The sequence below is a fragment of the Anneissia japonica genome, unplaced genomic scaffold (genome assembly GCF_011630105.1).
Source record: "Anneissia japonica isolate Jap-2015-1 unplaced genomic scaffold, ASM1163010v1 scaffold1231_len1163931_cov198, whole genome shotgun sequence".
NCBI lineage: Eukaryota > Metazoa > Echinodermata > Crinoidea > Comatulida > Comatulidae > Anneissia > Anneissia japonica.
This window is the reverse complement of record NW_022728604.1, coordinates 892,578-916,588: the sequence shown is the minus strand read 5'-3', so window position 1 is coordinate 916,588 and position 24,011 is coordinate 892,578. Positions and strand designations below refer to the sequence as shown.

At 34.1% G+C, this 24,011-nt stretch overlaps 2 protein-coding genes across 5 annotated transcripts in view; one reads left to right on the top strand and one right to left on the bottom strand.

The window, feature by feature from the left end:
• The first annotated feature begins 2,230 nt into the window (after nt 1-2,230).
• LOC117114355 (tetraspanin-15-like) lies at nt 2,231-18,897 on the top strand. 4 transcript variants are annotated; one of them, XM_033258001.1, is made up of 9 exons: nt 2,237-2,405; nt 3,601-3,799; nt 4,510-4,695; nt 7,064-7,138; nt 7,562-7,657; nt 8,617-8,733; nt 9,135-9,308; nt 10,647-10,780; nt 15,447-18,897. In XM_033258001.1, the coding sequence occupies exons 2-8, from the start codon at nt 3,713-3,715 to the stop codon at nt 10,746-10,748; spliced, it is 837 nt and encodes a 278-aa protein (XP_033113892.1). In that variant the 5' UTR covers nt 2,237-2,405; nt 3,601-3,712; the 3' UTR covers nt 10,749-10,780; nt 15,447-18,897. The 4 variants fall into 4 exon arrangements, with proteins under 4 accessions (XP_033113890.1, XP_033113892.1, XP_033113891.1 ...); XM_033258000.1 differs by having other exon boundaries at nt 10,647-10,776; nt 15,447-15,580; XM_033257999.1 differs by lacking the exon at nt 10,647-10,780 and having other exon boundaries at nt 2,231-2,356.
• A 395-nt stretch (nt 18,898-19,292) lies between these two features.
• Nucleotides 19,293-24,011, bottom strand: part of LOC117114393 — a 12,255-nt gene continuing 7,536 nt past the window's right edge. The window contains exons 4-6 of the mRNA XM_033258050.1: nt 23,745-23,841; nt 23,312-23,361; nt 19,293-22,346 (exon numbers count right to left, since the gene is read on the bottom strand). Coding sequence (XP_033113941.1) covers nt 21,730-22,346; nt 23,312-23,361; nt 23,745-23,841 — 764 coding nt within the window. The 3' untranslated portion in view covers nt 19,293-21,729. The remainder of the gene's footprint in view (nt 22,347-23,311; nt 23,362-23,744; nt 23,842-24,011) is intronic.

Below are 24,011 nucleotides of genomic sequence, written 5' to 3'. Positions count from 1 at the left end.
TATATATATAAAGAAAATCATCATTTTAACATGAACTCTTTCACGGGGGGTGGGAAGAGAGGGGTTAGCAAAAAGAGTATGTATTGTACTCTCGTGAAAATGATGAAAATAATGGATAACCCCTTAATGACTTTTGAGTTCTTCAAAATTCAAGGTTTTCCCACTCTCGAAAACGGGCAGGTAAACTTTCTCATTTTTATTATAGTAAATAGGCCTATGTGTGTATATATTATAAAAATATATATACATAAAAAATGAGTATTTGCATATACGTAAGCCTATTCTTTTTTCTATGAATCGATGAGCCCCATATAGAACGTGGGGTGGGGACAAATTTGATTCCATAGATGGCCGGAAATGAGCTAACCCGACTTCTGAGGTGTCTTTTAATGACTTTCAAGTCATTAAAAGTTTAAGTTTTCCCCCTCTTGAAAACGATTCAATGAATCGATAGACCCCGAAGAGCAAGGGGGGGGGGGAGGCGGGGTTCTACTTGGGAGAAGATTTGATTCCTACGGTAGCTGGCGGGAAATGAGCTTTCCCGAATTCTGAAGTGTCTTTTAATGACGTTTTAATGTTCTTCAGATTTCAAGGTTTACTCCTCTTGAAAACGGTCAGGTAATTGTTTTCTCATTCTTATTACAGTAAATATGCCTATTATTGTGTGTATAGGCCTACCGTAATTGAATAGGTGCATCTTTTTTTCTATGAATCGATGAACCCCAAATAAGAAAAGGGGATCGGGGGAAAATTTTGATTCCAGATGGCAGGAAATGAGCTTTCCCGACTTCTAATTTCAACTTCTAAAAAGAAAAGAAAAAAAAAATCAGCTCACGGGTCTTGAAAAAGGTAGGTGTAGAAATTTTATTTTTCTTAATTTTATTTATTATTTGTTTTTTTAATTATTTTTTTTCCTAGGACCTCTGACCCCCTCAGATCCCCAATGATCCATTTTCTACCATAAAGTCAAGGACAATCAGTTTGCGGTCATTCATAGAAAGTAACCAAAGTGAAAATCTCATATTTAATAATATGATAGAACAAGCCCGTATCTAGGGAGTGCGTTGGTTACGTTCATCATCCCATTTCCTATCGGACAATTTTGCATTTTAAGACAGGTAAGAATTTACTCAATAAAAAAAATGCTATTTTAGATACGGAAGAAAAAAATGGCTTTTATACTTTGTTGTTATCCAACACCGTCTTTCTGCAACTCAGGAAATGTTTGTACAAGCCAGCAACACCTTCAACCTTGGAGCAATATATCAATACATGAAAAGAGAATTAAATGCGGTTTTGTTGTATACAGTACTGTAATACTGACTTTTGTTTCTGCAAGTCTATTGCTAGGAGGTCTTAGAGCAATAAACAGAACATGAACAAGAATTAAAGGTACATCATCTGCAAAGTATTCCAAAGGCTTCCAGAGTAGAATAACTGCTACAAGGATGATGATACGTTATTTTAAAAAGTTTTCGAAAGCTCCCGATGGGGGCAGTATAATAGAGGCAGTAGAGTAAAGATCTATTAATCAATCAACTATTAATCAATCAGCCGAGTGTTTCTAGGGCTTCTCAAGAGGGCAGTTTGTCTTTTAGCAAAAAAAGAAAAAAAGAAAAAAAAAAAGAAAAAAAAAAAAACCACAAAAAAAAAACACACTATAATATCGTTTCTAATTTTCAATTAAAAACAGAATTTCACAAAGCAATTCAAATGGAATTTTATTGTTCAAGTGAAGTTTGGGAACAGTAGGAATAGGAATGTTTTATGATTCATTATGCATCTGTTAATTAGTGAAGAACATACGTTAGGCCCTATATATTTTTCATTCTAATTTTTATTTCAATTAAAAATTTGAATATTAAAAAATATCAAGTGCCGTTTTCGACACCCCAGTTAGCTATTGTTTATAGGTCAGTTATCATTTCCTGTCTCGTCCGATTCAGATTAGTACATCAGAATGTCGGCGTGCACCAGGATCTCCTTATATACATATAAGGCCTAACGAATCGGAATCGTAACATTAAGATAATAGAGTTATATCTATTTTAATCAGACATATATTTGTATTTTATGCTGTGTACTTTTGTTTCTTGTACAAGTACTAGCAAAACGAAATTTATGTTTTTTAGTATTACTAAATAAATTGAACTTGAACTCATGAATATTAATAGGAGTGCTTGAATATTATGACGTAACTAATCAAGGTCATGTTATTACCGCAAAGAGCGCAGCGACGACAGCAGAGCAGACTGATATAGTTACCGCGCCCTATGTAAACAAGTTTGCTGACTTTCAGTGCATGCCCTAAGGCTAAGAACGGCACCCCGAAGCACCTTGTGAAATAATATTAGAGGTACTACTTCAATGTATATTAATATTTAATATGTAAGCAGAATACAACGGTAAGAATATTTCAAAATTAATCAAGATAAACGTTTTAGTGATGGTGTATGCCAACTTCATTGACAGACAGCAGCAGTCTAGGGCCTAGAGGCCTAGAAGAGACTCTCAGTCTCAGGGGGATCATAGCAAGCCTCGGCCTATTCTTTGAACCCGGTCTGTGTTTAGGCTCTGTAGGCTTGCTCTGTAGGCTTGCTCCATATAAAGGGAATGTTACTTTGATTTGAGGTGTACTGTAACGGTCTAGTGCTTACATTCCAATTTATGAATGTCAGTAGGGCCTATGGTGGGCTAGGCTTGGATCTTAAATGACGGTGACCAAAGGAAGTTGAAGCTGACATTACTTCTTTTGAGCTACAGCGCATGCTGCAAAAAAAGTAAACAACACACCACGAAAGTATGAAAAGAGTATGGTATGATCTTCAAGCATGTCATCCTATTGGTTTAATTTTTTTATTCGCCCAGAATTTCCCGCGGGCATGTGATCAAACAAACGAAGAGGTCAATTTGGGTCACCGACAGGTAATGACTAACACGGTATTCTCAACGCGAACCCTATAACGAATGCTTGTAAAAACACACATTTTTAGAACGCATTCCTAACCGTGTTTTTGTTTTTTGGCCCGTTTCTACTGGTGAAAAAACACATGTTTTTTAATAACCGTTTAAAAACACATGTTTTTTTGCTTAGCAGAAACAGGCCCTGTGACCGGAGTTGATTTTCTAATCTATGTGTTATCTAATTGGATGTGAGAAATAAAATTAAGGCAGTAATTTAAAGAGTAGTGCAATGAAATCACAACCCTGGAATGATGTTGACATTGCCTCTGCCAAGTGTTGAGTTTCCTCATCCACTTTTTGCATGGGTTGGTATATGTTACGAGGGCACCCCCACTTATGCAACCTTTTGTACAGCCGCCAACATAACACGGCAAACATACAGTACATACATTAATTATATGTTATTGTCTAGGTGTATCTTCCCCGAACTGTCATCAGTTGTTGAGTCTGTTGTTCTACAATGTATAACAATAGGTAAAAAACGGTAAAATGTTACCCCGGTTTTGATAAGTATAGTCGTCCCTAGCGCCCTCAACAACACCCTGTGGGATGAGTATACACGTCGCTGGCAGCCAAAGTGTTGAGCCTACAGTGTTTGATGCTTACTCTACCTGTGTTTATTTTCTCATACTGCAGAGCTCAGGAGACATAACTGATTACAGATCGAAAGAGTACTTTTACCACTTCCAGTTCATGTAAAGTGGCCATTGGCTGACGTGATCCTAGTACTAGCACTGCAGTAACCACCATGCCCTCCCTAAAAGGTCTTCCAAAACCAACCTGTGGCCATCGTATCTTAAGGATTATTCTATTTATATATGATGTGGGCTTCTGGGTGAGTATAACATCGCCTGATTAATAATTAATTAAAAGTATAACATTAATTTCTGGTAATTATATAACATCAAAAGGAAAACCCCCAATTCCTATTACTAAAACTATTGAACATTGATGTACCATGTGATCCTGCAATACGAGCAATTCAATTATTTAATTATTAAATTAATTAAATTATTCAACTCAATTCAATAATTCAATTTTATTAATTGATTTATTCATAATTGTTTGAGAGTTTTTGTAGACATGAGAGACAGATTTTGCATGCATTGAATATAGAAAGTTTGGTGATATAGAAATTGGTGAGGTAGAAAATAAACTATTACAGAGTGTTAACTGCATATCACGTTTTACGAGAGTAACCTTCTAATCCTATATTTATGTGGATGTCTGTGTAAGGTGTAAGGCTCTGAGCAACCAGTCTAAATGTGCAAATCTGGTCACATAAAATACCCTTGAGAAGGAGTATAAATTTGGGCATATACAGTCCCTATTAAGGGACACCTTCAAAACCAAAAAAAAAACATCCCCTTAATGGGGTGTGTCCTCTGAATAATTGTTGGCCCTAGTATGGTGTCTTTAATAGGGTGTCCCAAAGGAGGGGTTCTACTGTACTTATTTTTGTACATATTAATTTTGATGTTAACAACTGCAAAACCAATGAATAATTAATAATTATATTCAAATGGTTTTTTTTTTTTTTAATAGTTAATTGGTGGAGTTATTTTGGGTATTGGAATCTATGCAGAGGTTGAAAAGAAAGATTATATAGCAGTCGTTGATGTTATGGTAACCCCCACCATCTTCATGATTTTCGTCGGATCATTCATGTTTGTACTTGGCTTCATCGGCTGTTTAGGAACATTACGGGAAAACATCACATTGTTGCGCATTGTAAGTTTAAATTCTTTTGAAACCTGTATATTTTACTATTAATTTTATTAAACTTTTACTGGCAACTATATTTACATTGAAGTATCGCATATCCCCTAATATTTGGATAGTCTCATAACATCCTAGTACAAATAAACTTTGACAAAATACCCCATTAATATGTTAAAAATTTTGCATGTAACAATATGTTTTTTGAAAACCTTATATTTTATATACCTGTTCATCAAAGTGGAATCAGGCCTGCATTCAATATTATTGTGAAATCTTCAGTGTATGATCTTGCCTCTAATACAGTACCATCCTTGGTTTGTTCATGGTTGAATGCTTTTAGTACCTTTCATTTCCAAAACATGTATTACACTTTCTATTGTTGGGAGCCTCTCTACCATTAAATGGTATACCTTAAGACTGTTTTTGTCTGTTGCTTTTATGAATACGTATTTTTAAAATCTACATTTAATGTAATGTTATTTAGTGGCACTTCAAATATAAACCAAATCCTTATGTGCTTAAAAGGGAAAAAATGGTAGTAAAAGAAATTTGCTGAAATTATATAAATAAATGGTTTTTCTTGATCCTTAGCTGCTTTTGTCTCTAATTAGTGTAATAAGAATAAATGACATTTGTTAATTTCGGGCCACAGAAAAGTGGTCTTTAATTGGAGGGGGTATTTCATTGGAGGGGTCTTTAATTAGAGGATGTCCGGTAGCATAAAAGCCAAATATCAAATAGTTTGCCCGCAATTTAAGACCACCAACCAGCAGGGGTTTAGCCAGAAAAACAAAATAGGCCATCCAAATTGGCTCAGTGCCACGCCCATCTTTGGGAATCCCCACCGAATATTGGTACGAAAACAATGTACATTCAATAAATAAATGTTATTTTTATCAAACATAAATATGATTTAGCTTTAGTTTAATCATGGACCTATTAATAAGAATGTAACATTCGATAGATTTGAAGAATATAAAGAATTTGCTGAAAGTAGACCAGGCCCAATTAGTCTGGCCGAGCTGATTTGGCCAAGCCATCACGGTAAAAGTGGCCGTCCTAAATAATTGTAGGCCGTCCAAAAGACAGCCGGACGGCTCGCTGGCTAAGCCTATGCTGACCAGTAATGTTTGGCTGGCACAAGATTTATATGTTTATTATGAGGGCTTGCAATTTGTTAATTTGATTACTCTGCCATCATGAGAGACGCGTTTCGAGCTTTGAGATAGATTTCTTTTATACCTTAAAATACTGATAAATGGTGCAGTGGAGTGTTTGGGGTTCAGTGCTTAAGTGGGTTGCGTGGTTCTACTTCAACGGTTAATATTTTGTAGATCCTGTTTGGTTTTCTGTCCGTATCTTATTAGTGGGTTAAGTGCTCAGTGACTACTGTACATGTGCAGTATTTAGTACTTAATTATTAATATATTTATTATTATATTGATTAGGCTTACTATATATATTACTTAAACTTAATCTCATATTGACTCAAACTGATTATATTGTTGACTTCAGTAAGCTAGCATTATAAATTACTAAATTTCTTGTTTGGTTTGTGATATTTATATTTATGTGGTATAAATAGAAAAGCAAACATAACTATACTTGACAAATACTGAAAGTAATCCTAGTTGCCCAGACAACAATATTGATTATAAGATAATCGTAACAAAGCTTTGAAATCAATGTATCAGAATTGTAATGTGAAATTCTTATACATATCTAAAGGGCTTTTTTTTTATGTCAAATTCTTATTTCTTATACATCTAAAGGGCTTTTTTTTTATGTCAAGCCTGATGTTACCATCAATGTTGATGAAAGGTGGCCACAATATTTATTTCTTATTTAATTTATAAGCCATGAAATACTTGCACCTAGGGCTGAAACATAGCGAAAGCCACTTCACAGCCCGTCAACAGTGCAAGCTGGGGTAGCTAAGCATAGCCGGCCGAGAATGGTCGGCGTGTGGTTCGAACCCTCGACAATGAGGTTCACAACCTGAATGGAAATCGCTGCACCAAACCGCCTCCCCCGGGCTTAAACTATTCAAATGTTTTAAAGTGTTTTAAAGCTGAAGATATATTTGTTTTATAAATGTGGCAAAGACAAGCCAAACCAGTCACTCGTTGCAAATCATGTTTCAGAGATAATGACCAAAACATCCTAGAATGCCAACATGTTTTTAAATCTATTTTATTAAACTATGCTTTATATAGCTATACATCATGCTTCCGGTAATTTTCCCATTTTTAATTTTCAAACAAAATTTTTAATGATTTGCCTGAGAAATGGCTGAAATCATTAACTTTGAAGACTGATTTCTCAAATAGAATATAGAATATATACTGACATCACTTTGTGTCTGTTTTCATTGCAGTTTGGTATCACACTGGCTGTTGTGTTCACTTTACAGTTGATTGGTGCTATTTTAGCATTAGCTTTCAAGGGTCAGGTATGTTAAGTACATTGGCTGTTATTATACTACAGCAGTAACAAAGACAGGGTGAACAATACAAAGACTACTGTAACAAACTGTTTTTTAACCACAAGCTTATTGTCAGTACAGTCTACTTTTAAATATGACTGAGTTTATACAAATAATATATTGTCAGGACCATTAGTTTTAATGTTTGTTATAATGTTAAATTGTTGTTATATTTTTGTTATGGTGTTGGATGAATGAACTTTTGTACTATTATTTTGGGATATAGTTGTTTTTATGTTGTTAATATATAGTTGTTATATTGCTAATTGTAGTTATTGTTTCTTATTAGTTGTGATTGTGGTATTGTTATTGCTATTGCAATTACGGTATGTTATGATGGAAATAATAAAAATCTCATATAATATGTTGTTTTATTTTAAATGTTCGCAGACTGAGAATCTTGTAAAGAATGGCCTTCAACATTCCATCAGAAATTACTACAATGATCCAGATATACAATTTGCAGTTGATGCCATGCAGCAAAATGTAAGTTATTATTTGCACATTCTGTATCTTTAATGAGAGCAGCTTAGTCCAGTTGGCTAAACTGGTGGTAGCCACTGTGCATGCGCTGAACTGTGGAGATCTCTTGGTCCCCGGTTCATTTCTCAATTCTGCTCTCCTTGTATTTCAGCTGAGCTGAAATGCAAAAGTCCTCGGTTCATTTCTCATTTTTGCTCTCCTTGTATTTCAGCTGAGCTGAAATGCAAAAGTTGTGATAGCCGTCTTTAGGGTGAAACGTCTAAGCCATTGGTCAGATGCTGCGTTACTGCCCATGTGCAAGTTAAAAAATGCAGTACTGTACACTCTTGGAATAATAATAATAATAATTGTCGACTTATATAGCGCATATTGTAGGGACCTCTATGCGCTTACATTATTACTCCCGGATTACTGGATCAAGCACATATGGAACACACACTCAAGCCCCATGGGGGAATTCCATAATGTTGCAGCTGTATTCAGCGCAGGCTGTGTTCGAACCTACCAGGTACCCACTTGTACTCCTGGGTGGAGAGAGACAACCGTAGATAAAGTGCCTTGCACAAGCGACGCGCACAGGGAGAGTTTTTGAACCCCCGACCTCAAGGTTGGGAGTCCAAGCCACAACCGATGCGCCAACCACTTCTACAATAGAAGGGTCTCCTGGTGTACTTCCCAATTCACCATCAGAAAGACTCGACTGTAAACAAGTCTTCGGAAAAATACTCCCACCTGTCCTATCCTTAGCAAAATTATCCAAGGAATGGAGCCTGTCAGAAAGGTCTATCAGTGTTTTCTTAGATTTTGTATGTCTTCTGTGTATCAATGATATAATATATTTTACTTCTCATCAAATCAATTCTGTTTATGAATGGTCTTCTTTTTTTTTGTATTGTGTACTGTATATGTTGTAAAAAGAAATTGATTGATTGATTGATTATTGTATTGCTAATGTCCTTTAGTTTGAGTGCTGTGGAGGTCATGACTATGATGACTGGGAGAATAACATTTATTTTATGTGCAACACGGGTGTAGCCAGTTCCTGTGGCGTGCCATACACCTGTTGTGTCTCCACTAAGGTATAGTATACATCAACCACTTAATTTTTTCCTAATTAATTGGTTATTTGCTCAGTTAAATAATGCAATTAATGAATGCAACTATTGCATAGACAATACAATAGTAAATTCATGATTGTTTTTTTTTATACAGTCTGATTATATTATATATATTTATTTTAGATTACTTTTTTGTTTACAGAGACATTAATATACCAAAAGCTAATGTCAAATCCAAGGGACGAGTTAGTTAGTGTAAATTGTTTTACCGAGGGACATAGTAAATTATTACCATTGAAAATTTTGAGCCAATAAGCCTACCGTGAGCTTCAATCCCTTCCAACTGCAGCATTAATTTATTTGTCTATATTATTTAATAATAATATTGTAATATTTTACGTATTTTTGTATTCTATTTGTAGGATGAGATGATTCCAAACACACAGTGTGGAGATGAAGTTCGTAAAGGTATTACTAATCGTCTGCAATTACAAGGCAAGATATACATCAGAGGTTGTGTAGATGCTTTCTCCGCGTGGGCGGAGGACAACCTCGCACTTATTGCTGGAATTATTCTAGGCTTTGCTCTACCACAGGTATGCTCAACTCAATCGCATTTTGGCTGAAAATTTGTGAATGAAGGAATTTGCTGATAAGTTATACTAAGGTTATTTTTTTGCATGTGACCTTGTGAATGTAATCCTTGATAGTAGAGGATATAAATTTAATTTGTCTCCCTGAATGAGATCCCATGTTATGAAATATTGTATTTATTCTCAGGCCTGTAGCCATGGTTATTTCTATGATTAGGCCAAACCCCTTTTCGATGAACCTCTCTGTTTGAGTGAATCTCCATCTGATGAAACAGAACCTGTCTCACATTGAGGCATCAAAAAGTTAATCATATTCATCATTTACATGACAGAATTCTTCAGCTCGAAAGGCCTTTGCTTCCTGACCTCCAAAGGGTATTTTACCTTGAAACCTACAAGACCACGTAACCCCCACCCTCCACCCAGATTACTGAACCCCACAAGGCCGCTTACTTCTCCTCTCCCCCCCAAAAAAAAAAAAAAAAAACATTCATAGGAATCCTCCTGGTTACAGGCCTGATTCTCAAGTGATGCTTTTATTGAGTTACTGCGGTGTTGCCAGTATTTTAAATATCCATAAGTCACAAAGATTTCTTTTAGTATGAAGATCTGTCAAGGAGAATCTGTATAATAAATATGATAATAGTGGAGACTTCTATAGTCACTGGTGTCTACCATTCAGTGCTCATAACACTTTCAACACCAAAGCTTAAAAAAAAAAAACAACAATGAAAGTATGCACAATGCAGATTTTGTTCCAAAGTCACTTAAAACTCTCAATCACATGATGCTGTTTGTATGCACAAACCTACGAACTAACCTCAACCATTCAAAATTCTTCTTGGTGGTGGTTAAACTGGTCATTGGTGAAATAGTATCTTATATAACTTTTAATGTAATGTTTTTACTGTGTTAGAACTCAAGTAGTGGCTGCAGATCATTTATGCAGTTTCGATTTTTCTAAATAAATACCAATTGGAGATAGTATACACACAATATGATACATAAGAAAATCTTATTCATATGATGGCCATATTATATTACTTTCTTATTTTTTCTACTGTCCCACAATTTACCAATTTTATGTACAATTCTTCAAAGAGAAGTGACTACCTGTTTTTGAAATTTCCAGTCACAGAATTTACAGGATTACGTTTTTAGGCTGTTACCCATACATGCCAATAAATTGAACAATAAATTGGCTATTTACTGCAACCAACATGTCTCTATCAACCTCTCAATACCGCCAGCGAATCTCATTCTGCAATCTCTTGAATTCAGTCATCCTTCACCATCACATTATGTCAGTGCACTTCGACCTTTAACCTTCAATCTCCACAGATTGCCGGAATCTGGATGACCTTTGGGTTCATCCAACAAATAAAAGAGGAGAATGAGAATGCGTATGTTGCGGCAGACGACGCAGATTCAACAGACAAATAAAATTCAGAATCACTCATTTCTTTCTCATGTGCGTAAGTTCATGGTAAAATGCCTGCAACACCTCACGTGCAGCGCACGTGCAACTTGCACGCAGCACACTACACATAGGTACCCAAGTGTACCCAAACATTACCGCAGTGCATTTTGAATCATTTCATTCCTGAATGCATCCCTATATTCTTATGAGACATGCATAGGCTGTGATATGTTATCTATCACTGTCAGACTCAAAAACAGTTAATCCGGTTTAAACTTTGTATGATTATTATCTGTCCATATATACACAATTTGTTTAATCAGATATGCATAAACTTTTGAACAAAGTGTGATTAAACATAGTATGTTGTGTCTGGCAAACAAAATCTAATGGTATGAGGACATGGCCACTTCTCTCATTTGCACCAGGTACTTTTTTCCATAATAACATAGGCACTGGTGCCCCACCCCTTTTATATTCTAGATTTGAATTCGGAATTCACACATTCAGCAGCTAATGAAACATTGCTAACTTATTTATAATCGCAATGCTGTTTGCAATATACTTATTAAGGCAATCTGAGTGTAGATGTAGTATAGTTCATTGTAATGTGCAGCCCCTTCCCAAACTCTCTCCCTTCCCTCCCCTCAAAATGTACTGCGGTAAACATTGACTGATGCTGGGTCCTATTGCTGTTCTTACTGTGCAAAAATCTAGCACGCACTAATAACATTACTTTGTATTGCACTCTATAGGAGAACCCTTCAAGATTTTTCTATGCATTTTGGAATGACTGACATTAATAACTTTCTTCAACAGCTGAATAATACTTCTTTTTTATCTAAACTCATCAACTAATTCTTTTTTATTATTTCTCATTTACTATTTACATCCATTAATGGTTTATTTTGCATTTCTATTCACTTGTCATTATAGATATATTGTTAATAAACAGAATACAGCAGACAAAATTAGAATTGCGTAGTTGGTAAAGGACAGAGGGACTAGCAAATCTCAGCTCTAGTGAAAACAATATCATACACTTCAATTCCTTTTTGGCTTTTAATTCACTTCAATTCTTTTTTGGCTTTTAATTTACTTTATAAAAATTAAATTCTAACAAATTGATCTTTAACTTAGATTATTTTAACCAGTTATTAACTGTCATTACATTTTAAAACCAGGAATAGCGGTGTGGACATTTTTAGGTGATTTTCAGATTTCCTGTGGAGGAGGTCTCTGTGTCTTCAGAGCCATGAAAACAATGTTACAGTAACAGAAATCTGTTATTGTTTGTATTTAATAAAAATGAATGACATCTTCATATTATTAGCCATATCACACACACACACTCTAATATACATTCTATGATAATAGTTGTCAGAGAAAAAAATTATGTTTTAAATAGAATGTGTTATTTTACTATATTTCCATATAGTTATAAAAATAGATTTTTTTTAATAAGCATGTCACTGTTATGTTTCTACAGTATAACGTATATACTAGGTGTGTACATACATGTATACATTGACCATGCTAATGTCCACTTTGTATCTACTGTATCTCTTTCTTAAAATATTTACCATTTGTGTGTCGTATATATCTGTTAAAACATTGGAGGTATTTTATACCGCCATGATTAAACTGCTAAATTTTCACACAGTGCCCCCAATATGAACTTCAAAACCTTCTTTTGGTAAGTTGTTATTTGGGTCATTGTAATTTATTTTGTCATGATAAATTTATCCAGGATTTGGTATTTTCATATATTTTTTAATGAGTGGACAAAAAAATATGTTGCTTTGAAATAACAAAATTAAATCTCTCAGTGCCATTTCTTAGATTTAAATACTAAAGTTTATTTTTTAATATGTTTCTTATAGGATTTGCAGCTGGCCAAAAATAAATCCATTTATTTTTGGCCAGCTGAAATTAAATTAGAAGTCAATGAACTTCCAGAGGATTTATGAAAAAGTACAATTAATTTCCTTTTGGGCAAAATTTAAAATTACCATGTTGAAAACCTTAAAATATACCCTTAAAATTGATTAATCCGCTAATCTACGACAGACGACTAGATGCTTTCATGAGCCTCTAAAATTAGCCATTCATAAAGTATTTAAACTTTTGTTTCTACAATTAGCACAGGCTAGACAACTTAAGTATTAATTATCCAAAGATACTACACTGGCCGATGAGTGGATGATTGATATTTGTGTTTTTTTTAAAGTATATGGTTTACCTAGCACACATTTGAGAAGAAATATTTCTTGAACACAGAATTAATCATATACAGAGTGCAACTTTCCTTAATTCCCTGGAGATATTCCAGCCCGCATCCTCTATATTTCCCTGCCGATTATTTTTAACAAGTATTTAATTCAGTACAGATCAATTTCATTTCAAAGTCATTCATGTCAACATCACAGGGTCTAACCATAGCCCTTAAAAGGAAGATACTTTAACTACTGTTAGTAATTGTATGTAAAGCAAATGAAATGAACATTGTTCTATGAAATATAGAACAACATTATCAACATTTTAGAGTAATTAATTTGACACTTATTAGCATGGTATGCATATCCATCATCCTCTTCACATATTATTTCCTTTAATGTAGACCTTGCCAATTTATACTAATGTTATTTTTATTATACAGTTTTAATTCTTTTTTATGAGATTCTAATTTTAAAACATATTTACTATATTCCAGCTTAGAATGAGTATATAGAAAATGTATCTTCTGAAGGTTTGCACTGCAAATGAACAATAATGTTAACTTCTAGTACATTTGCATTTTGAATTTATTCTACTAATGTTACTTTTTACACTTATTTGTATGAGGTATTAATTTCAATACATCTCATTTACTATTTATCACCCAAAATTACTATATAGAAATAATCAGTATTATCTGAAGGTTTTCATTGTGAATAAACAACTGTAATAACATTTTAACTTCCAGTACACTTTGTGAATTGGCTAGTAATCAATTTTAGAGTTTTTATAAAGACTGTAACTTAGAGAAGATTGAATCACTTTGGTCTTTCTGTTTAGTAATTGATAACTTAATTGATGTGAATTGAATTTTTAATAGCATTTTTTGAAGTGATGGTAAATTTTTAAGTGTACCACACTTGAAAACATTTATATAATGTGTAGTTGAAAACTAGGAAAGATGTTTCATATAAACTTCAAATACATAGTAATCTCTAGATATGCAATACTTGTTAATAATAATAACAATCTTTTCTCAAAGTATTTCATCTGGCTTCAATAAATATACACAATATATAAATATACATACCTTAGACATGCATATATTTTTCTAAAGATAAGCCAATATATTAATCTAAACTTACCAGGTTCTTTTTGGCTACTAGTTTCAGTAGCCTTGATCATGCAAGTGACGTCCTTTTGTTGTAACGTTATTATTCATGCTTAGGAATTTATAAGCCAAGTTACTGAAGTATGAATAATGACGTTACAACAGCAACAAGACTTCAGTTGCATAATCAATGCTGCTGAAGCTAGCAGAAGAAATGTAGCTGGTGAGTTTCATTTAATATATTAGCTTATCTTTTAAGAAATGCATACCTATGAAAATTATGTCTATTTCCCATGTTAGTGTTCGAAAATAAATGAAAGTCTGAATTTAATAATATCCAGGTTCTACTCAAATCTGTACTAACACACTGTGTACTGGACAGGTATATGATTGGACAAAATACAATTATATTATAAGTAATAAAAACTTGATTAACGTACTAATTTTAATTACAATTAATTCACACAAGTATGGGATTTATGTGAGTGGTTTGTTGTACACTTTCATATATTTTATTTATATATTTTTAATGCATATTTTTCTCACAAGCATTAAAACATCATAACAACATAGAATAGAATTATGTATATTTTTTTACCATATATGTGGATTGTTTTAAATTTTCTGCTTCAAAAAAAGTAACACATTTTTGGGACACATTTTAGCCATAATTTTCTGCTCAATTGAAGGTACAGTAATTCATTTTATATATAACCATGGTATTGCAATAATGTAGTTAGTTGTTTCTATGGAAATGATCTAGTTTAAATTTTATTATTTCAAGTAAATGTCACACTGTCATGTCTCTTTACTTTAAAATTGTTACCAAAGTATGTAAATACCATATTTATTTGAATAAACACCTTACTTTGAATAAACGACAGTGTCATTTGGAGTAAACTCTTCCCTAGAATATACGCCCCAGGGCATTTATTTTTTCCTGAAATAAACGTCCCCTCCCCTCCCCCCCCCCAAAAAAATATATAAATTAATGTAAACGGATCTAATGGAAGCAGCATTCTCAACACATTCTACTACTGTTCTATTCCAGTAGAATTACATATTTTCGATCCTGGTTGGAATCGCACGCAATAACACATTTTCACAATATTAATGTGTTGTAGTTAACATTTACAGTAAAAATAAGGGCCTTTACTTGAGTATACACATGTCCATTTTACACCTAAATATACAGTATAAACGCCTCCCTCGAATAAACGCCTCCCTCGAATAAACGCCCCTTCAAAAACCCTTCTTAACAATAAACCCCCCAGGGCGTTTATTTAAATGAATCAGTATATAATAACAATTAATTGAATAAGGTACATCCAGTTTTAATTCTTCATTTAAGATTTTAATATCAATTGTGTGGTGTTTCTTTTTCTAATTTCAGATTTTTGGCTTATTCCTTAACATGTTAATGGTGACATCGATACAAGAAGAGTTATTACTGTACAACTACCAGAAGGTGATGGAAGTAACTGGTGACGATATAACAACGTCAAAATTAACATGACACATTTAATTATCTTGATATTGTAATTGTGTTATTATTTTTTACAAAACCTGTTAACTTTAGATATTTTTTAGAGAAGAATTTATATTATGTTGGATTATTATAGATGACTTTGATTATTTTTAGCCTGAAAACAGGGTTATTTTTATAAAAATGATTTTATTCCACAAGTTTTTGAAATTTTCACGTAATTGGGAGTAAAAAGAGTGGATTGATATGATTAAAATAATTTTTATAATCATGAAATACAATTTCCATGATAGTAGACATATTTTATTTTTTTTGAAACTTTTTTTAAATGTATTTGTAATATCATCATAGATTTGTTAATTATTATGCAACACATATGCACATTTTGAGATCTAGAGTTAATTTACAACACTTCAGTAAGTTGCATTTACCCACCCTTGTAGCAATGTCCTTCTGACACCTTCTCTCCCGGTGGACTTGTCCCTGTATCCCCCTGCTTGTTGCCCATCCCTGTGGACTCATACCTGTGCCCATCTACCTGTGCGAAATTCCTGTATCGACCTGAAAATATTGCAATTTTATTAAGGTGTTAAACAACATATGCAAATTATTATTCATAGAATGAAAAATTATATCCTAGAAAAATATAAATATACAGTTGTATTTAAAAGAGAAACTTTAATTATAGATACCTATTTTTTTTCCCAATTAATATTATTTTGTTTAGATTGCTTATTACCGTAAGTGGGGGATATTGTTTCTGTTCTTAACTTCCTGTATTAAAATATTGTTTTGTAAATTAATCAAAAAAATATACCAGTTTAAATATAGTGTTAGCCAGAATAAGCCAGTAGTGGTTATGCTGGGCTTTTATCAGAGAGGTATAAAAAATAAATAATCTTAATCTTTATATCTCCTTGATATTATTACATTTTTTTGTTTTTCTTGTTATTGAATATGGAATCAGTAATATACAATGTGCAAACTCCAATTCCTAATTATGCAGCTAATTTTTGCAATACTCACTTTCATTCCAAAGTACTGATTATGCCAGGTAAACATTTATACCCCTGGGTAGAAAAAGACAAACATATTTCCTTGCCCATGAACAGTGTACAAGATTTGAACCCCAACTCTTGACCATTAGGTGGGTGCCTTACCATCTTGTCACATATTTCTGCAGTACAGTACATTGTTATTGTTACATATTGGATTGGATAGATGCATGATCCATTTAACAATGGTTTGAAAGGTCTCTAGTATTGAATTCATAGATCAGTTTTCATATACAGTAATTTAAAAATACTGCACTATTTTAACATAATCAATCATAATTATGGAAAGAGAAATTTTACTTAAATTACATATTTTGACAAAAATTGTATATAGAACCACATTTTTGTGATGTTGAAGTGTAAACTTATTTTTCTTTTGAAACTAACATTTTGAAGTGATTTGCCATAATTTGATATATAATATACAGTATATTTATTTAATTAAAAAAATAATTACAGTATAAATTATATTTAAGGATTAGAAACAAAAAAGTTGATATTTTTATAGCCTCTTATTTGGATGAGATACCAGGCTTGTTGGTACTGTAATCAAAAAGAAAGATGAAAACGAAGAGTTAATAGAACAAATGACAATTATATTTGTATTTAAAAACTATATAGTATTTTTCACTCTTAATTCTTATCTCAAACAAAATCTTTGATAAATGTAATATATATTTCTTATATAATATCCATGGGTAGTATAGTAGACATTAATGCAACGTATATCAACAGCTTCCAAACGCACCTTCGTATTTAGCGGAGTTTTGAAACTGTTCACGTCATAGTATTTCTCTACATAGTTTTCTAACATAATGATGGAAACAACAGCTTCCATTATTACAATTTTGATGTATGAACTAATAAATTGTTAGGACTTGTTTTATTTTCTCCATTTTATCTGTGTTTGACTGAAGAGTCCACCCTGTATAAAAAACAGATAAATAAAATAAATAAATAATATTGTGGTTTTATATAGCAAATTCTGCCCACCAAGGCTTCTACACGTTATTAATAATCCTCTTCACGTATTGTTTTGTTAATTAGTTTGAATGCATATTGTTTTTGTATATTAGCATAATGTATGGTGTGCTTATACTAATATCTGTTTAATTTTCAGCACTGTAAAAGCCGGACGCTCACTGCGTCGTGCGACGGTCATACGACCGTCGCACGACGAATCCACATTTGCTTCCGGCGAGCGATAGACAATGCAACGCCGTCTGCTGATTGCCAGTGGCAATCTGAACGGATCCTCATTAAAAAGACGATCCGTTGGGTCCGCGTCTTTGCGTGCGTTCTTCATTGCGTTGCCGTCGCACGCAGTGAGTAACCGGCTTTAGAGAGAATAAACTTTTGATAAGGTCCCACAAATAGTGTTTAATGTGTGCATAAACACACGTGAGTTTGTGGGGCAATATAATTTTTTTTTATTAGATACGCGCGTATTCCTCCTGGCACTGTTGTGATCGGCACTTTGGAAAGGTCTATTCCAACAAACTATAAGCATTGAAATCTAAATTTGAATGAGTGCAATGTATGTGAATTTTGAAAATATATTTCCAAATTCAAACTGATAGATTATGACGATCTCATTAATTATGTGTTATTTGCTTAGATAGTTGTTTATGTATATATCATTCCAAGTTTGTACAAATACCAGGCAATACAAGTTTGTTTTTTTTAATCATGGCTAACAGAGGGCACTAGAGGAACACTGTGAACAAAAAGGTGTTATAGTAGAAGCTAACGTTATCATTGTTAGAATATATAATTTATAACAATTCTAATTTGATTGTATTTATAATTTATTATATTAAGTAGTAATTGATTACTAATTTATACATAAATATAATTTAAAATTTTGTGTTTATAGCAACTTTTCTGTGGATATTATGGCTGTTAATTTGTTAGAAAGCGTGGCACCATCGAAATTCGTAAATATATGTAATTTTTACCAAACAATCAAGTTGGTGTTTATTTTAAATTGTGTTTGAGTCAAGTTCTGCTGAAAAATTATGTAGGTCAGTATGGTATCTTCCTATGGGTGCTTTATAAGGGGCAGATTTAGAGGGAGGCTGGGTCGGCTCCTGTTCCGCTTTTGGAAAGTAAAAAAAAGGGGGGGGGGGTGCGAACGAAAGAAAAAAAAATCAAATTATTGATCGCCCAAAACGCCTCAGAAGTTATTTATTTTCGGTCGCCTAGAAAACAGGGTAGTGTTATTTTTTTGTCTATAGTATTTGGTATGTGTAAGAATATGCTAATTGCTCATTTGCCTAATTAATATTTCACTGATCAGGAAATTTATGATATTTGTTCATGTTATTGTCGTCGACGCTGTTGTAGTAAAATCTGGTAAGTCTGATCGGTTCCAAACTCCTACTTATCAATTTCCAGAGAAAATTATAAAAGGATCATTTCAAGTTTTTCCATCGAATAGTACAGTAGCCTACTGAAGACTTTCCAATAACTCACTCAATCAGTCAGTTAGTCAGTCAGTCAGTCAATCAATTAATCACCCAGTTAGTCGGTTATCATTTCTGAATATTCACATCGGTTTTCGCTATAGGCCTAATCATCAATCGACACCGTTATGCCCACATAATGTCCGAGTTAGTATATCGCACATAACAGTTAACTGACCACCCACACATTTTTGTAATTCAATTCAATTTATTAATCCATGAAACAGGCTTAATTGATAAAATTAGTATGTACACAAATATACAAAATTAAAATAGAACACCAAAGAAACTAATTTAAAAGTATGCTAAAAAGAAATATAAATATTTGTTCTTCTAAACACACGGATTTAACGAAGGATATCAAAATCATCTACACCAATTAAAAGGATAAATTCATCAAACACTTAAAATATCAAAATGAAATATGTGTGCTCGCACTTAAACAACTCGTAAATCATCAATCCAGTACTTTCATTGCTTATTTTTGTCGGATCACTATCAAACGAACGGTATTTTTTTTAACAATTTGGCGGATTTACAAATGCTTATATCATAAGCTCTAAGATTTCATTTTCATTGCGAATAATATGTCAATTAATTTAATACTGGTTTTCATTTGTATAGGAACTTTCATGATCCTGTAAAATTAGAAATTTTGAAATACGATATCTATTTTATGAAAGGTTTGGCTTCGCGATTACTGTCCGATAAATTATGGTTCTGTCACTGCCTAAACGGAATCACACTGTGTATTCCTTTCCTATAAATACATATGTACATTTACCGAGCTTACCTATAGGTCATTCACAAATACAACAGTAGGTTGAATTAGGCCACTTTCCAGATGTGCAGGCATGCCAGTGTCTGTATCTTTTTAGAGCTGATTTAGTAAACGTTGCTGATTTGGGAATGAGGCCAATACATGTTCCACCTTTCCCTAAGTCTACGGAAATGACCCCGTTCCTTATAGCATGGGTACGGTGTGGGGTATACCACAACCGTGTAATATCGCCGCGGCGTGGGTTTAGGTCTATTGCTCATTTTTGTCATGCGGTAATATTCCGACTGCCTTAGTTAATTCCGTGGCCCTATAGAAAAGGTATAAAAACAGAACCTGGTGTAGGCTTAATTTCGATTTTTTGAACTCACGCGCCATGCTGCAAATGTTCACAACTAGGCCTACAAGGAATCACTGAGTGATAATGATGACTGTGTTAAGAATAAAAGATATCTCTTTCCATTCATTTTAAAGCATTTCACTCATTAGGCCTATAATTCAATTCATGGTTTGTTTCAAAAAATATTTACAAGTATTTAGTATTTAGCACATTAGAGGCCTCTGTTTCGCTAACATTACTTTCACATTTAGTATGACTTATGAAAACTTAATGTGAAGGCAACACCCAAAACGTGCTTTCCCAGTAGAGGTGTTGATTTACATTCGAACATTTATATCTTTAAAAAAAAGCAGTCCCGAGAGCTTACGTCATAATCCTTTGTATTTTAACGGTCACCGACCGCGGTCTCGATGAATTCTAGAGTTATACATGGGCTGGTGCGATTACGAAGTTTTGCAGGCTCACCAAAAGTGTTCATATGACTGATTATTTAAGCCTAAACCCAACTTTTAAAGTATACAGCATTTATATATGAGTTTTTCTGTATCCATTCACATTGAATACCACATGCAATAGTAACTCAATTGTCATCGGTTAATAAAAGTAGTCAGTGTCAGGGTTTTAGTCTCTTTTCCACAAGACAGCAAAAACTTGCCAAACTAAGTGACGGATTCATTCAAAATAGAGGGGGCCCGGGGAGGTACTTTCACAGATGGAGGATGTATACCACCTCACCCTCCCACCATGGTTTGGGCGGCCGAGGTAAGAAAATTTGTGAAAATGGCACCTCTAGATGGCTGGAAATCGCACTCTCAGACTAAAAATTTGAATATAATTTTCTTTATCTCCATTTTTCTCTCCAAATGTTGAACAATTTAGGGGGCCCGGGCTGGCTATCCTTCCCCCACCCCTTGAATCCGCACTGAAACTACAGGATGACAGTAGGTCTAAGACGCACACATTGCATTGGCAGAAATCGACCGACAAATTCAGCTCCACTTTGTGTGGTGAGTGTTTGATTACGCGACGCAATGTCGACAGATTATCAATAAACATTGATCAAGACAGTCGCTTTAATATTTATTTTTACAATTCAAAAGTCATCGCCTTTGTATGCTTATGTGTTAATGGATGCATGCGGTTGAATAAATTCTACCAAAAAACCTATCTGTGATTTGTCGTAGGCCTACTTTGTCGTTAACGATGGAAAACTGTCATGTACAGTATATTTGTGATCTGAAGAGCACCATATTTTGTCTACAAACATATTGCATAGTATAGCCTACTGCCGATTCGTCAACGTTTGCACATATCAAATTGATTCAATGTTTTTTTCACGGAAATGGTAACTCCTTTGAAAGCAGCTCAAACACACCAGAATAGCATTTGAAATAAAAGGTGGCGGTCATGATTCTCAACATTTTTCGAGAGTACACCTGGACCCCAAAAGTTTCACTCAGATTGAAAACGATCTTCCATATTACCAAAACTGGTTACGGGCCTGTTGTGCGTCAATTTCCTCAAACTGCAACTAAAGTTTATCAGAGTTATATTATGTTGCAGTCACGTTCGTTAGTTTTGAATAATCATGCTCACCCCGACTTCTATTTCCAATGGCAATAGTTGTACATCTGCGATCCAGATGGTGGTAATCTGTTCTACCGTCACTTGAAGTAGAAGATAGTTCAAATCCTTCGTGACCATCGGACGTTCTAGAATTGTACCTATTTGGCATTGACAGCAATGACCGTGTTGAACTCCTCGATAGTTTGTCGTAGAATATATCCCTAATTGATTGTCGGTTATTTCCATTAACACGTGTTTGAATTTCTAGATCTGGTCGAATCTGGAGAGAATTGTACATTGTCTTCATGACGATATTGGCGTCCATATTTTCAAAGTTGGTGGTTCCAAGATTATAGTAATCCTTGAACGCGTCCTGATTTTCATACGGGAATTTGTAAATGTTTTCCGGGAGTTCTCGGCATATTGATGCGTATATACGATGATTTTCATAAGTACCTTTGGATGGATCACATGAGATGTGTTGGTGTTTATCGGAATCAACTGACGGGACATCGCCTGAACTGGATGAGCTGGTTGAATCAGCACTAGAGTATAGTCTTTCTTGTTGACTCTCAACAAAGTATGGCTTGTCCATCCACTCATCTGAAACAAATGATATAGATAATTATAAAGGCATTAGTAGGCGTCAGCAGCTATGAAGAAAGCCGTAAGGTTATAGGCTAGCATGGACCTATTAATCTTATTAATAGGTCCATGGTTATAGATATAGTAGCACCGTCAGGGGCGTCATTTGAAATTATTAGTTAATTTATTAAATATAAACCAGAGTTTTTGCAACTGAGAAAATTCTCGTGCCATTGTGGCGCTCAATGTGCTTTTGTCCGACGCAACGCAAACGCACATGGTTGACCGTAACACAGCAAGCACATATTGACGGCTTAGGTATAGGCTGATAATATTAATACATTACAGCTTATTTTAAATTTACAGAGAACCCCTCCTTAAGGGGATACCCTATTAAAGGGACACTTTTTCCAACAAGAAACGAGGGAAAGTATATCTACGAACTGCCAACCAATTTTCAGGGTATCCACTTTATTAGGGATAATTTTATGGTCCCGAAATAGAGGTTCTACTGTATTATAGTCAGTCACTATTGAAATTCAAAGAACTGGCAAGTTTCCGTCATGTGAAAATCGAAATGATTTATTTTCTGTCGGGCTATGTCTCTCATGTTGCTATTATTCGCTCATCTCACTGGGTTGAGTTTCAATAGTTCGTGTATCTCGTGGTAATAAATATAATAATGGTAATAAAATAATAATGGTGTAAAAAATCGCAACGTTACTGTAGACCTAATTCAAAATTGAATTGACAGGCTTGACTCCGCCCTTAATTTTAAATACACATGTGTAATTATGCATATAACTTATTACATTGTATTCAGGACGTTAACCCGAAGGACAGGAAAGCTTAGCTAACATAACTATGGCTTCTTACGTCACAAGCTGCGATGTCGAAAACTCCCTATTGCTTAGAATTAAAAACGGAACCTTAAATATTGTGAATGAAATAGAAACGAAACGGGAATTTATATTACAGCTTACCCAGAGGAGAGTCGTACAGATGAACAGATCTGACTGCATGGTGGTGAGCCCTGTCGAAAAAGAACAGTGAAATCAATGTGAAGGCCTGTCTAGCCATAAAGTTCAAAAAAGGTTTTTTATTTTGGAAAAAAAAATTAGAGTTTCAGCTAAGCCCACTCCATTGAGTGTTTTCTGGGACATGCGGGTATTCTACTTCTCTCTGATTGGTCAATTGTTTAACTTCATTGTATACACTTCACGCGCCTACTTCAGGCTACGCCCTGTGCCACAACCAATCACAGGATGGGAGAACTCAATACCGTATGTTTCAATTTCAACAGGCGTAGGCTATAGGTGTTGGTTGTGTTGCACCCAACATCGTAAACTTGGAAATGTAAGTTTGAATTAAAATTGGCTTGATAAATCACTACTGGCATTTGAATTCACCACAAACCCTTCGTGGTCTAGTGGTATGACGCTTAGCGAAAGTTCCCGGGTTCGAGACCTGGTGGAGGTTGTATTTTTATAATCTTTGTCAGGTTCTTCTTCTACTATAATTATAAGTTTCATTGGAATAACAATTAGTCATTCCGTGTTTCATTCAGTAACAAGCAATTTAAAAGCATTAATACATACTTTAACGTTCAAAATGTATATATAGGCCTAATTATAGCATTACCGCAAGATGGTTTCGAGTTTATCTCTATATTATATCATAATT

Bases quoted from the DNA above. Each gene is read 5' to 3' on its own strand.
- LOC117114355 (XM_033257999.1), top strand. From the start codon at position 3,713: ATGCCCTCCCTAAAAGGTCTTCCAAAACCAACCTGTGGCCATCGTATC. The intron at 4,696-7,063 runs GTAAGTTTAAAT...TTTTCATTGCAG, and splicing joins ACATCACATTGTTGCGCATT to TTTGGTATCACACTGGCTGT. The intron at 7,658-8,616 runs GTAAGTTATTAT...AATGTCCTTTAG, and splicing joins TTGATGCCATGCAGCAAAAT to TTTGAGTGCTGTGGAGGTCA.